At 38.5% G+C, this 15,410-nt stretch overlaps 1 protein-coding gene across 2 annotated transcripts in view; it reads left to right on the forward strand.

The window, feature by feature from the left end:
• The window catches only part of MAP3K21 (mitogen-activated protein kinase kinase kinase 21), a 70,212-nt gene extending 55,706 nt beyond the window's left edge, over positions 1-14,506 (forward strand). Inside the window, exons 7-10 of one of the 2 annotated variants that reach the window (XR_005031534.2) lie at positions 1,360-1,510; positions 1,886-1,983; positions 5,152-5,898; positions 11,841-11,963. Coding sequence is in view for 1 of the 2 variants with exons in the window: in XM_036919245.2 (XP_036775140.2) it covers positions 1,360-1,510; positions 1,886-1,983; positions 5,152-5,652; positions 11,841-12,247 (1,157 nt within the window). In the remaining variant the exon portion in view is untranslated. Of the gene's footprint in view, positions 1-1,359; positions 1,511-1,885; positions 1,984-5,151; positions 5,899-11,840 lie in introns of both variants that reach the window. The other variant, XM_036919245.2, reaches the window with a different exon arrangement.
• The last annotated feature ends 904 nt before the right edge of the window (positions 14,507-15,410 follow it).

Here is a 15,410-nt window from a genome sequence, read left to right on the forward strand (position 1 = left end):
CCAGTGTGTGGATGCTTCACATACCTTTCCAGCCTTTTCATACAATTAATGTGCCACTAAATGTTGGAGCAAGAAAAAACAGAACAGTGAATCAAGAGAGGGAGGAAGAAGATGAGGAAACTGAACTGAGAGGTGGTTGCTAGCTCTGGGACCATCGGCTGGTAAAGTGCATTTGAGAGAATCACAGGTCTCCAGATACCCAACCTGAAACTCTTCCTGCTCTAACTCTAATGCTCTCAGTGAATTGAAATTGCTGACCCATTCCTCTCTAATTCTGTCCTAAGACTCTCAGTTAAAAAAGTAAACAGCTTATTCAAGATGGCCAGACACATACCTATGTACATATATCCACGCATTCACATATATATGCACAAACACATTTGTACACATGTATATGTATATTTTAAAATGTGGAAATACTGAAACACACACAAATCAGACATCACCCATAATGCCACCAATTTAAAAGAATAATATAAAGAAGTTAAATGTCCCTCTTTACCTAAGCAATCATCTCCCTCAAAGGTAAAAGCTTTAATGAAGGTTTGATATCTATATTTATTAACTTTTGCTTTCTACATATGTGTGTATATATACACACATGCATAAACAAATTTTTAGTGAAAATGGGTTATATATAATATACAAACACATTTTATCTGTACCTTATTTTTTATGGTGGCAGAGTATTCCACTGTGTAGATATGTCATAATGTTTTAAATTGTGTTTTTAGAACATCTAGTATGTTACAGGATTGCTTTCTAAGTGTTTGGTAATAGTAGCCATTTCCTCCAGTGATTTCCAGGTCAACTATAAGTGCACTAAAGGCTAGAGGGACAGCAAATACGTGTGCCAGTAAATGTGGATGTTAAGCATGACTAAATTCCTATGAAGCAATGAAAAAAGGCAAGACATGGGGAAACAGTTAAATAGTTTCAGATTTTAAAAGGTAATTATAGTCAATTTGCTGTCGTGACTGAGTAAAATTGTGTAACTGACAAAAAACAGGCTTTAATCACAATTTTAATATATGCCTTTGTTCTTTAGGTTCAGAACTTCAGTTGATTTGGCTAAAAAATTTAAGTTCAATATTCAAATGCTCTTATTTTTTCCCCAAATAAAATGAAATCCTGTTGCAGCACAGATATGAGATCTTTGTTGCTAATTCAAATTTCTGTCTTTCGATTTGTTCCACTATCCTTGCTATTTTCACAATTAGAGAAAGAAGTTTGCCAAGTGAAAGATAATTTCTCTCTTGTTTCTCCATTGTTTACATGTCTTGAGTAAAGTAGTTCTACAATTGATTTGATTCATTTAAGTTTTTTTAAATTGGTTAATGATTGATGCTTTCTGTCTAGTGACTTCAGATGGAAGCAATAAAACTTGGGGAAGGAGCACAGTCTGTCGGCAAGAAGAATTTGAAGATGTAAAAAGGAATTTCAGGAAAAAGGGTTGTACCTGGGGACCAAATTCAGTTCAAATGAAAGAAAGAACTGATTGCAGAGAAAGGTGAGTGACATCTCATGGCATTCCTGTGTACACTGTGACAAACAGCAGTGCCTTTTAAAATAGTGCATTGGGCATGTGTAATTTAGAAAGCAATCAGAATGATATACAAAGATACCAGAATATTAGTTTAATTTCTAGGGTCAGTTTACCATACTAAATTAATTTTAGTTAAGCAGTTAAAAACCTTCTCTGATGTATTCTCTGTCTCATTTTTAAAAGTTTTATTTGTACTTTCATAGCTCTTCAAAACACAGAATGCAAATGTGAAATGTGTTCTCTTTAGTACTTAAAAATATTTTTGGCATGTATATGCCAAAACTTAATGTTTTGTGGTGCTATTATATCAGTATAAAAACTAACATCTTTCTCTTGTAGAGTAAGACCTCTCTCAGATGGCAACAGTCCTTGGTCAACTCTCTTAATAAAAAATCAGAAAAACATGCCATTGGCTTCATTATTTGTGGACCAGCCAGGTAAATGTACTTCAGGAAATAAACTATGTTTGAATTACACTTAGCATCTGAGTGTTCCAGAAGCTTTGCTACAAATAGTCATTTAAGTAGCATAGGAGAGGTTAGCAAGTACAGTTGACCCTTGAAAAACATGGGATTAGGGGTGTTGACTCCCTGCACCGTGCAGCCAGATATCCCCATATAACTTTTGACTCCCCCAAAACTTATCTACTAATAACCTAGGGTTAGCTGGAAGCCTTACTGATAACATAAACTGTCAATTTTTACATATTTTATATACACACTGTGTTTTTACAGTAAGCTAGAGAAAATATTTTTTTAAATTGTTGCAGTCTCCAAAAAATTTTCCAGTATATTTATTGAAAAGAAATCCACACACAAGTGGACCTGAGCAGTTCACACCCATGTTGTTCAAGGGTCTTCTGTCCTAGCATTGCTTGTACCTATACTTAAGCACAAATGTAGTTTCCCGTCCTATAAGTCTTTATGGCAAAAGGTCATTAGGCTCTACATTGTTAATTGGGAATTTGTAACTCCTATGGTTTACCAGAAAAATTAGTATCATAGTTAATTATATAGAGCTAAATAAATTTAATATAGGTGATAGAAAATATGAAAATAGAAATTCTGAGATTAAGGAGTGGGCTTCTAGATATCTTACTACCTCTTGGTGAAATCTTGTCAAGTAGGTTATCTATGGAAAACTATTGCTTGGAGAGTATTACATTGGAATCTCTAATTTAAATGAATCAGTTATTTTCATTATTCAATATTCCTACTCAATATTCAGACATAAAGGTTGAAGAAATATGAAAATTGTTGAAAAACTTCAAATTTTATTATCACCAGAGAAAGGAAATTATACTTGACAACATAAGTCTTTATACTTGACAATTTAAGATAGATGTGTGATCTTGTGGCCAAGCACAGTGTAAACTTCTTGAATTTATTATCAATTCTGTGCTCAATTTTATAAATGCCTGTCACTCACTACCCATGTGTCACTTTACTTCTGTATTGTCATGAAGATGTGGTTTCAGTATCAATATCTCCATGAACACATTGGGTGCACACAAGACAGGGCTCTGTAAATTCCTGGACAAATGCTGTCTACTGTCAGATTCATTATTGTTTCCTGACTCTCACCTATAAAGGTAAGAGGTTCTCCTCTTACTACATACTATGATTTATCATCAGAGTTGGAGAACTAATGAAGAATAATTAATAGTAATAAAACTGTTATTCCCCTAGTATATTTTTTCTTATCTGTGACTGTCCAGATAGAGGAATTAATCAAGGAGGTCCTGAGTTTTTATCCTTAATTCTTTTATTCTTTCTTAGAATATTTTGATCCTGTTAATAACTCCTCCAAAGGGCAGTTAGAGGAAGTAAAAGGATGTATTTGGTTGACATACAACAGTCTCCATTAAGTTAACTGTAGTTCACTTAGAGGATTAATGAGCAGAAGGATTCTCTGTTTGTCCTGCCAGAAGGCCCCTCTCCCCAACTTAACTCTGTGGCCCAGCATTGATATCTCAGCTCAAGTGTTTAGTGAAAACCTTTCCTGACCACCTGAGCTAAAGTAGTATCCCATCCTATCATTCCTCTGTCTCATTACCCATTTTTATTTGCTCTCAGCTTTTATTGAAATTCTTATTTATCTTCATTGGCACTTGTTTGTGTTCTCTGTCCCCCCTGAACTAGAGTGTCAAGTCCATGAAGGCAAAGATTTTACCAGTTTTATTCACCACTCTGCTCCCAATGCCTGCATGAATGCATGCATTCAACATCTGAATACTGAGTCCTAGCAGACTGTAGATATTGTTATATTCATCTTGGTTTGGGGCTACAAATGTTGGTCATCAGTCATAAGAAGGAAAAGATTATGATGGATGGATCATTGAAGGTGCATGTAAACACACACTAGGAAGTGCTCAGTATACTTTAAAATCTATGAGTTTCACTTATCAGCAGCCCACTCTTTTTTTTAAAAGCTATGGATTGATAATTTATTATTTATTACAGATACTATGCATTCATTTCAATAAAATACATCTCATGCCTACTCACTGTATAGAGAAGACCCCTCAGAAGATAAAAAGACAGACATGGTCAGAAATTGGCCATCTGCAGGCATGCACACAGCTGATTGTGATCTAAAAGTAAATGAAAGGAAAGAACTGAAAGATGCTATAGGGGCTTCAAAGGAAGTGAGATTTCATGCAAGAAGTCAGGCAGCCATAGGCTCGTATTCCTGTTAGGCAGTATTTTGAGAGTTTTATGAGGGACGGGAGTTTGGGGAAGCAATATCAAAGAAAAGAGGACAGTGGAGAGGAAGAGCATGGGCCTGTTGGGGGACAAGCTGCTGTCTGGCTTGTCTAGGTTATAGAGCACATTTTAGGTATAGAAGGACGTGGTTCTGGAAAAATAATTGGAAGCTCTGTTGTGGAATAATCTTAAGGAGTTTGTAGTTTTAATCATTTGTTGTTAATAAACACCTAAGAGGTAAGAATTATAGCCTCCTCTTCAGCTATAATGATTTGTTACACTTTGTGACTGTAACTTCTTTAGAGAATCTTCCTCTATTGCAGTGGCCCCCAGACTTTAGTAAAGTTTCATTAAAACAGACCTGTGGGCTCCATCCCTAAAATGTCTGATTCCATCATCCGGAGTGGCTCAAAAACTCCCATTTCTACAAGTTTCCAGGTGATACAGGTGCTCCTGACCCAGGCAGCATGGTTTGAGAACTGCCCATCTATGGCTTGGCAGTTCTTCACTTGGAGGAGAGCTGTGGATAGTGGAGCCTGGCACGTTTATTTAGATGAGGATTTTTGCTTGACATAATACAGTGTCTGTGCAGATATGTGTGTGTTTCTGTATCTTGATGGTGTTTGTTTCTACCATAGTTTTATTTTCCATGCCAATGAAGATCCATTTCCTGAAGGGTAGGAAACAGGTGATTTGCCCACTGGTCTGTCTGCAGGGAACTTTGAGTGGTAGCCTCTGGGTTCCCTTCCCTAGGGTCCTCCTGGACAGACCATTTGCTGAACTGTAAAGGACTCCATGTGTTGTAATTGGGAATGTATTAGATTTTAGGTTTATTTTACAGCAAAAATAATTTTTACTCTAAAATGGTACTACCATCCATGTATTTATACCTTTATTCAGGTGCTTGTGAAGAATCAAAACTTCCTCTGGATGGATTAGAACACAGAAAACCAAAGCAAATGATATTACCTAGTCAGGCCCACGTGGATCTGCCACTCTGGAGAGAGGGCCCAAGGGAGAGTCCAATGGAGTCTGAAGGCTGGGCGGACAGGTCCTGGGGGAGCCCTGCCACGGGCGCCACTTGGGGGACCCCCACAGGTAGTCTGAGCAGATCGCCCCAGAGGAAGAAAACTGAGGCTGTGCTGTTTGGCTGTACTGCGCTGCTGGCGTCGGTGGCACTTGGCCTGGACATCCGAGAACTGAGCAGGGCACCGGCTGCCGACGAACTGTCGCCCAGGGAGGACCGGAAGAAATGCGAGGCCATTTTCCTGCGTGCTGCCAAGTCCCACAGCAGCACCAGCCCTGCCGCCAGGCCCACTGTGGGCGATGGGCTGGGCAGCCCCACCATGTTCCCGCTGGGTGCCCCGAGCCCCCTGAACGCACTGTCCCTCTCTGCCAAGGGTGGGTTGCCTTCCTGCCTTGGGAACTACCTCGAGGGTAGCGCGCACTTCACTTGTGACCCCAAAAAGCCTGCTGCTGGAGGGGGCAGTTGTGGTGAGCCAAGCTCCAGGCCAGCACCGGGAACTGACTGGAGGGCAGTGTAAGTGCTGTTGCCCCTGCACACGGGCCAGCCTTGCTGTGCTTGCTCTACAGACGAAGCCATGCTTCGCAGACCCACCATGGTTGAGGGCAGTGCCCTTCGCACAAGTAGGTGCCTTCCCTGGATGAGAGTGCAGAGCCCCACCATGCAGATTAGAATGCAGAATTGTGTGGCTAGCGGGTTTTATCTTTTCTCCGTGATTAACTGTTTACACAGATCTTTGACTTTTACCCTACTCTCCTATGGGACTTAATGTTTGGGTTCTGGGAAATGTAATGTGTAATTAAGTTTCAGGAGCTTAAATATATAATAACACTCTAGAACAGAGATTGTGGAGAGTCAACATCCCTTCAAGGCCATTGTGACAGAAATACCAGCCACTTACCCAGACATGAGACCGTAGTTAGTCGGCGGGGGCTGGAAATGAAACTGGTCTTCTCACCACCCCTGTGACACTTTGTGTTCCTCGTCACTGGGCTTCGCTGCTCAGCTTGTGTTAAGGTTGAATTTATTAGCAGGTATCAAAATCAACTGGCTTACGAGTTACTATATGGTTGACTATTACTTCTTTTGTATGTGTAGACAATTACAACTAGCTCAGGTACATGTCAAGAACATTAATTGAAATGTTTATGAAAATTACTTTTTAGATTATAAGATGTTAGGCTAGGATTGGTTCTAAAGGATATTAAAACTGGTATCAGGAGAAAAGGTGACTGGGTGAGTAGTATGGCAGAAATCTCCCAAAACCCAAAATATTTTGAAAATACAGCAAATACAACTATTCCTAAAAGAGTGACCAGAAGTAACAGTACACCAGCCAGTCTACATCTGGGAGAAGTCAACATCTCACAGGAAAGGGTAAGGTAAAAAGTCGTGACCCGTGGACCCGAGCACTCCCCCAATGCCAGTTCACCAGCAGGAGGACAAGAATCAGAGTGGGGAGGGAGTGGAAGCACAGAACTGCTAAGTACCCACCCCTAGAAATCTACCCCGGGAGCACAGACACACATTGCATGGTACTCTGGAGATTAGAGGGGCTGAAAAGCAAAGTCTGAGACTAAGACTGCTAACAGGTTCCCACAACCGGCTTCCCTGGGAGAAAAAAAAAGCAGGTACTTTAAGGGACCTCTCAACAGTCAAGAGGGCTGCTAAAGGGGCAAGGGTTTAAGATAAGGAACAGGTGGACAAAATTGTCCTGGCACACTCAGCCCAGCAGGCTGGGAACTTTCAGGAGCTTCAGGCACCCTATCCGCCTGGATGGCAATGCAGCCCCAATGCCCCTCACCATGATAAGTAGCCTGCTGCTCCTTCCCACCAGCACCTATGCACAAACTGACTGTCCCTGCCATTGCTGTAGACCAGCTGGGGGACAGCCCCACCTACAGCAACTACAAAGCTTAAGGCAGAGGCTTCTCCTTGTGCATTGCTAACTGGCCCAGACCCAGAGGTTGCTCCCTGTGCTTGGTTGACTGGCACAGACAGCAGAGATGGGCACTGAGACCAGGAGCCATGAAAGGGCTTTCTAATCACAGTGACTTGCCTGCGACCCCCACCATTGGCCTAGGCCATCCCAAGGGCCACCCTGCTCACAGCACTTTAAGGGATCAACCCAGAGGCTGCTCCCCGTGCATGGTTAACTGGCACAGACAGCAGAGACAGGCATGGTGACCAGCAAGCAGGAAGGGACTTTGTCCTCCCAGTTGACACCAGCACCACTCACTGGCGACCACTCCCATCGCTCCAGGACTATGAAAAGGGAGAAGAACCTTGTTCAATCCAAAATCCCTCAAACACCAGAAAGAGAGCTTGGTGAGACTGAAATTACCAATGTTCGTGAAGAAAAATTCAAAATAAAACTCATAAGCATGCTAGTGGAGCTACAGGAATATATACAAGAGCTAAAGGATGAATTCAGGAGGGAGATAACTGAAATGAACAAACAGTGGAGCAAGTTAAGAGCAGATTAGGTGAGATAGAGGAGACATTGAATGGAATAGAAATCAGAGAACAGGAATACAGAGAAGCTGAGGCAGAGAGAAAAAAGGATCTCTAGGAATGAAAAAATATTAAGAGAACTGTGTGACTAATCCAAATGGAACAATATTCACTTCATAGGGGTACCAGAAGAAGATGAGAGAGAGAAGGGGATAGAAAGTGTCTTTGAAGAAATAATTTCTGAACACTTCCCCAATGTGGGGAAGGAAATAGTCTCTCAGTCCGTGGAAGTCCACAAATCTTCAAACACAAGGGACCCAAAGAGGACAACACCAAGACATAAAATAATTAAAATGGCAAAGATGAAGGACAAGGACAGAGTTTTTAAAAGCAGCCAGGGTGAGAAAAAAGATCACCTACAAAGGAAAACCCATTAGGCTATCACCAGACTTCTCAGCAGAAACCTTACAGGCCAGAAGGGAGTGGCATGATATATTCAGTGCAATGAAACAGAAGGGCCTAGAAACAAGAATACTCCACCCAGCAAGATAATTATTTAAATTTGAAGGAGGGATTAAGCAATTCTCAGATAAGCAAAAGTTGAGGGAATTTGCATCCCACAAATCATCTCTACAGTGTATTTTAATGGGACTGCTCTAGATGTGTGCCTAAGGAAAGTGTGCCTAAGACTAAATAGTTGTCAGCAGAGAAAATAAAACCACAGCAAAGGACATAGACCAACTAAATACTAACCAAATACAAAATTGAATCAGCTACCCACAAAGTCAGTCCAGCAATACACAAAGAATACAGAATAGAACACCTAATATATAAAGAGTGGAGGAGGAAGAAAAAGAAGGCAGATAAAAAACAGCCATCAGACTGTATGTATAGTAACATGATAAGTGAGTTAAGGGAGACTGCTGGATACTAAAGAAGCTGCCCTTAAACCTTTGGTAACTACGAATTCAAAGCCTGCAATGGCAATAAGTATATATCTATCAATAATCAATCTAAATGTAAATAGACTGAATGCACCAATCAAAAGACATAGAGTTACAGAATAGATAGAAACGCAAAACCCATCTTTATGCTGCCTACAAGAGACTCACTTCAAACCCAAAAACATACACAGACTAAAAGTGAAGGGATGGAAAAAGATATTTCATGCCACTAATAGTAAGAAAAAAGCAGGAGTTGCAGTACTTGTATCAGACAAAATACACTTAAAAACAAAGAAAGTAATGAGACAAAGAAGTACATTACATAACAATAAAAGGGTCAGTCCAACAAGAGGATATAACCATTATAAATATCTATGCACCCAACACAGGAGCACCTACATATGTAACACAAATACTAACAGAATTAAAGGGGGAAATAGAATTCAATGCATTCATTTTAGGAGACTTCAATATTCCACTCACTCCAAAGGACAGATCAACCAGGCATAAAATAAGGAGACAGTCACTGAACAACACATTAGAACAGATGGACCTAACAGACATCTGTAGAACACTCTACTCAAAAGCAGCAGGATATATATTTTTCTCAAGTTCACATGGAACATTTTCCAGAATAGACCACATACTAGGCCACAAAAAGAGCCTCGGTAAATTCAAAAAGATTGAAATTGTACCAACCAACTACTAAGATCACAAAGGTATGAAACAAGAAATAAATTATACAAAGAAAAAAAAAAGGCTCACAAACACATGGAGGCTTAATAACATGCTCCTAAATAATCAGTGTGTCAAGGACCAAATTAAAAGAGATCAAGCAATATATGGAGAAAAATGAAAATAACAGCACAACTGCGGAAGCAGTTCTAAGAGGAAAGTATATAGCAATCCAGGCCTATTTAAAGAAGAAAGAAAAATCCCAAATGAACAGTATAAATTCACAATTAGTGAAACTGGAAAGAGAATAACAAATGAAGCCCAAAGTCAGCAGAAGGAGGTATATAATAAAAATCAGAGAAGAAGTAAATAAAATTGAGAAGAATAAAACAATAGAAAAAATTAATGAAACCAAGAGCTGGTTCTTTGAGAAAATAAACAAAATAGATAAACCCCTAGCCAGACTTATTAAGAAAAAAAGAGAATCTGCACATAAACAGAATCAGAAACAAGAAAAGAAAAATCACTACAGACACCACAGAAATAAAAAGTATTATTAGAGAGTACTATGAAAAATTATATGCTAACAAACTGGATAACCTACAAGAAATGGACAACTTTCTAGAAAAATAAAATCTTCAAAGACTGACCCAGGAAGAAACAGAAAATCTGAACAGAACAATTACCAGCAATGAAATTCAATCAGTAATCGAAAAACTACCCATCATCAGTAGAACAAAAAGACATCCTACAGTATGGGAGAATATATTTATGAATGACATATCCTATAAGGGGTTGACATCCAAAATATATAAAGAGCTCATGCAACTCAACAACCAAAAAGCAAAAAACCTGATTAAAAATTGGGCAAAAGATCTGAACAGACACTTCTCCAAAGAAGAAATTCAGATGGCCAACAGTCACATGAAAAGATGCTCCACATCACTAATCATCGGGGAAATGCAAATTAAAACCACAGTGAGATATCACCTCACACTAGTTAGGATAGCCAACATCCAAAAGACAAACAACAACAAATGCTGGCAAGGATGTGGAGAAAGGGGAACCCTCCTACACTGCTGGTGGGACTGTATCAACCATTGTGGAAAGCAATATGGAGTTTCCTTAAAAAACTAAAAATAGAAATACCATTTGACCCAGGAATTCCACTCCTAGGAATATACCCTACGGACGCAGGAGCCCAGATTCAAAAAGACATATACATCCCTGTGTTTATTGCAGCACTATTTACAATAGCCAAGAAATGAAAGCAACTTAATTGTCCATCAGTAGATGAATGTATAAAGAAGAGGTGGTCCCTATACACAATGGAATAATGTTCAGCCATAAGAAGGAAGCAAATCCTACCATTTGCAACAACATGGATGAAGCTAGAGGGTATTATGCTCAGTGAAATAAACCAGGTGGAGAAAGACAAGTATCAAACAATTTCACTCATCTGTGGAGTACAACAACAAAGCAAAAATTGAAGGAATGAAACAGCAGCAGATTAACAGAACCCAAGAATGGACTAACAGTTACCAAAGGGAAAGGGACTGGGGAGGGTGGATGAGAAGGGAGGGATAAGGGGTTTAAGGGGCATTATGATTAGCACACATTATGTAGGTGGGGCGCGGGGAAGGAAATATATCACAGAGAAACAAGTAGTGACTCTATAGTGTCTTACTACGCTGATGGACAGTGGTGGGGTATTTGGTGGGTTCTTGATAATGGCAGGAATCTAGTAACTCATGCATTGCTCATGTGATTGATACCTTAGTAAAAAAAAAAGAATATTAAAACTGGTTTCATTATCTTTATCTTTTCATCTACCTGCACTTTAAGTGCAATGCCTAGATACGATTTTTTTCATATTGTTCATTGTCTTTAGATAAATTGGTTTATTGCTCTTTTGTAATGCAAGAAAATATTAGGAATATGTAATTGCACAATGGCAAATCCTAGCACGACAATCCCATGACAAACCATCCATTTTTCTCTTAATTAAAAGCCAATAACTATGTGCTAAAGTGGTCACAAGTCAGTTCTTCAGAAGAAAAAAGAGGGAAACATGTAAAAACATAACTGCTTTCCCATTTTCATTAATTTTTTTAAACTCATAATCTAAAAGTGAAGGTTAACCATATATACCATCATTTAAAAAATTCTCAACTTTATTCCAGCCTGGTCCATTTTGAAATCCATCTTGTTTATGAAACAGTTACAATGATCATTGACCCAAGTGCTGCGGTGATGATGTAGCTGTCTACAGTTTGCATAGGTTGAAGCACTCTTGCAACCATGAAGTGCTTGTTTGTTAATAAACAAATGTCATATCCTAATAACTTAAAAAGGTTTGTGCATGGGTGTTTCTGTTAAAGCTCACTTTAATGTGAGTACTTGGTTCAACTGTCATCCGAGTTCTTTTTCTTGATACTCAGTGTGTAGAAGTTATGGTGTTTCTAATTGCACACTGTCTTTGCTTTCTTTAGCTGGTCCACCTATGGTCTCAGCCACTGGAGCCTCTGATGTGCTGCCTGAGCAGATTTGGGGGATTCCCCACTCCCCACCTGGTCCTCACAGTCACCTGCCAAGTGAGGTCCTGCCTGAGGCCCAAAGAGCTGTGCTCCTGCCCCAGCCTCCTGCCCTGAGAAGCCATGTAGAGCCACCACAGAGAACAGAGTCTCAACCCACAGAGGCCAGCCCCATAGTGTATGGCCTGGGGCCCACGCCTTCCTGTTCCCTCTGTGACATGGAGAGAACTAAACCCCATGTGCCTTTCTTACTGGATGCTGATGTGGCAGGCCAGAGCCGGGACTGCACGCTGCCTTTGTGCAGGATAAAGAGCAAAGCCGGAGGACCATCTATACATGAAGTGGGGAGAAAATTTATGTCCTAAGTGCCTTCTGCTGTTGAAGCAGTTTTGTTTTTTTTAAGATGAACAAAGTAAAATAATGTGTCTGTCTTTGAATTGGTTCATGCTGCTGTGTTTTCAAAAGCTGTGGCCATGTTGCTAAAATAGTAATGGATGTCTAGCCTCAAGAAATGTGTGGGATTGCCGTTAGCTGCCTATAGTTTTTCCCACTGGATTCCTACCTAATACCTTGAAGTACATACAAGTGTAAAACCAGAAATCTATAGCAATGTACAACTGGGCTGGGTGGAGTCATCTTAAGCACAGTGCCGACGCTCTGTATGCTCTCACGTCACCCTTGTCGGCCACACACCTGGACCGTGACGAGCTCCCTACCCCTGTCCTTTGTCTCCTTCCTTCTTCGTTTCTTTCTGTTATTTATGTGACTAAAAGCCAGGAATGATGTGGTGATATCAGGAAGTAAAGGTACCTATTTAAAAGAAGAAAATTGATGACTAGAATAGATGTGAATTCTATTTTGACTACCTAAACTTGGCAAGAGGCTTATAATGAATAAATATGCCAGTTCTCACCTAAATTATGCAATATTTCTCTCTTTGAGGAAATTTTACTGAATGTAACTTATAAAAGTTTTACTGAATGTAAGTTGCAAAAATTTTATCCAGTGGAGCTCCAAAATAGATTTTAAAAATATAATTGTTGTTTGCCAAGACCATGTTGTAAACACTGAGATGCCAATCTGGAGGTTCTTCCTGTTGAAGGGCTCTTTCATCAGTGGCCATTTATTTGGAATCCAGAAGTAGCAGAGTTTCATTTTATAGAAATCTTCATTCTGTAGATTTATCATTCTGTAGGAGAATGCTTAACAAGTGACACATCTATCTTGTATTGTAAACATGTCACCTAATAATCCCAAATATGGTAAGAGAGAAACACTGCTAAGTCAAGACACAGCAGCACTATTTGAATTGAAGTATTTTCTGGTTATTTCACATTTCAGTTAATTGTGGACAAATGTTAAACATCTGGAGATAAGCTGATATGGTGGGAAGGACAAAATATTATAAATTATTTTCAGGTATGTGTTTATAAAATGGATTGTTGGATAGCAGATCAAGACTTTAAATTATTTTAAAATTATTTTGAGTCACTTTCATAAATCATACATATATAATACAAACAGACTACTGAATTCTTAAACCACCCAGGAACTTGGTAAATTTACCTGGGTTTCTATTAAATGTATTATGCTTCCCGCTGTCACTAGAATAGTTATTCAAATGACAGAATAAGTATTTTAAAATTTGCAAACAGTGAATAAACTGCAAACATTACTTGAGATTTCATTTAAAGTTTTACCTTGGTTAAGGTTTTCTATGTAATTGAAATGTCAGCAATTCAAATTAAATTAGGTATGATAAAATATCTAGAGTTAAAGAAAGGAAAATTATATTATTTGGCCATTTTGGAACATCTTAGTCACCCGGCATCAATAGTGAATGGCATGAGAGGATTTTATTAACATAAGCACCTTTTGCCGTAATGATAACCATCTTGTGTTTTTAGTTTCTTGCAGCAAAATCTCAGGCACTTAACTACATTTTGTTATATTATTGTCCATTCTATGATTTGACTTTAATTTGGGGTGGTTGTTTAGTTATGTAATTTAGATTTGGTTTCCTCAAAATGTTACTGCATTTGAAACTATGGTTGGTTCCTTTGGATTCAGTCATTTGGGGGCATGTAACTTCTGACAAAAAGTAAAGGAAACACATACCTAAAATAATTCATGAATGAAGCACAAAAACTATGTTCTCCATTTTGCTTCTACCAAAATTGTGTGTGTGTGTCTGTTTCTGTGAGGGGTTGGAGGTAGTTGTAGGTGTTCATCTGTCTTGCCCTCTACTTTGTCCCTACTCCACTTCAGCTTTATTTTAGCCAGCTGTATCTTATGATGAATTTTGAGATGAAACTTCTTAATAAAAGCTAATTCTGATACAAGGATTCATCTCAGCTATTATTGCAGATAGTTTATTTTTTGGTGGGATCTGTTGTACATTTGCAATTTTCTGTATATGAGTGTACTTAGCAGCATCTAGTTATTTATTTTCATTTATACTTAATTAGCTCACTGAAAGATAAATTAAACTGATTACTATTAGTCAACAATTAAGGTGCTCCCACTGCAGAGATTTAAAGCCTGAGCCTGACATGCTATATTATACCTTGTGACTGAAAATGTTTACATATGTTGTCTGTTTTTTTAATAAACTTTTTTTTATAGCTAGTCTATTTGCTCAGTGGCTTTGATCTACTCCTCTGATGATTGTGACTATAGTTTGTAATGGTTTATTTTGTATTTTAAAAGGAAAAGTACATTAATAAAAATTATTGATGCTTAATAAACTAGGTATTTAACCTGTTAAATTCATTAAACTGAAGATCATTAAATGATTCATGAGATTAAATACTTTTTGAAAAAGTACAATGAAACATTTTATTTAAAATGTTGCTTGGTTTACATATGCATTGAGAAGTTGAATTTCATTGTGAGAATTTTCAAGTCCAGAAGACACACTTTTGTAGCATGGAATAAGTATGTTAACTAAGTCTCAAGTCAATGCTACAAGAATGAATTATGAGACATGTTAATTATACACATGGTTAAATCAAAAGAATTTAAAAACCACCAAACATCTGGTCATTCTTATTAAGTGATAAAGGCTTGGGTGAATTAAAAAAACAGACCCAAGCATCACTATACCATATGAGCGGGAGGGAAATTTAACATCCACGGTATATCTGCTAACTGTTAAGGATCTTCCTAAGTGCCTAAATAGGACTCCCCCTGTAGTTATCTTTAATAAAATTTGAGATAAGTAGTGGTATCCCCATTTCATTAGATATGCAATAGAGAAGGGTTTGGTAAATTTCCTAAACCCAGCCTGTGTGTAATAACTAAAGTCTACTTGTTCATACCTGTTGTAACTTTGCACATAGTATAGAAGATGAAGACATCTGAAGTGTGAGCTTGTAAATGGAATCCAAAGCTAACATAGTTTTTCATTCATCAAAATGTACATAAGTCTAGAAATGTCTGAGTACTTAAAAGCAAAGCTAACAGTGGTTAATACAGTGGGATACTTCCTCAGTAAATGCAAAATAAAATAGAAAGTACTGAAACATG

The sequence above is a fragment of the Manis pentadactyla genome, chromosome 8 (genome assembly GCF_030020395.1).
Source record: "Manis pentadactyla isolate mManPen7 chromosome 8, mManPen7.hap1, whole genome shotgun sequence".
Classification (NCBI taxonomy): Eukaryota; Metazoa; Chordata; class Mammalia; order Pholidota; family Manidae; genus Manis; species Manis pentadactyla.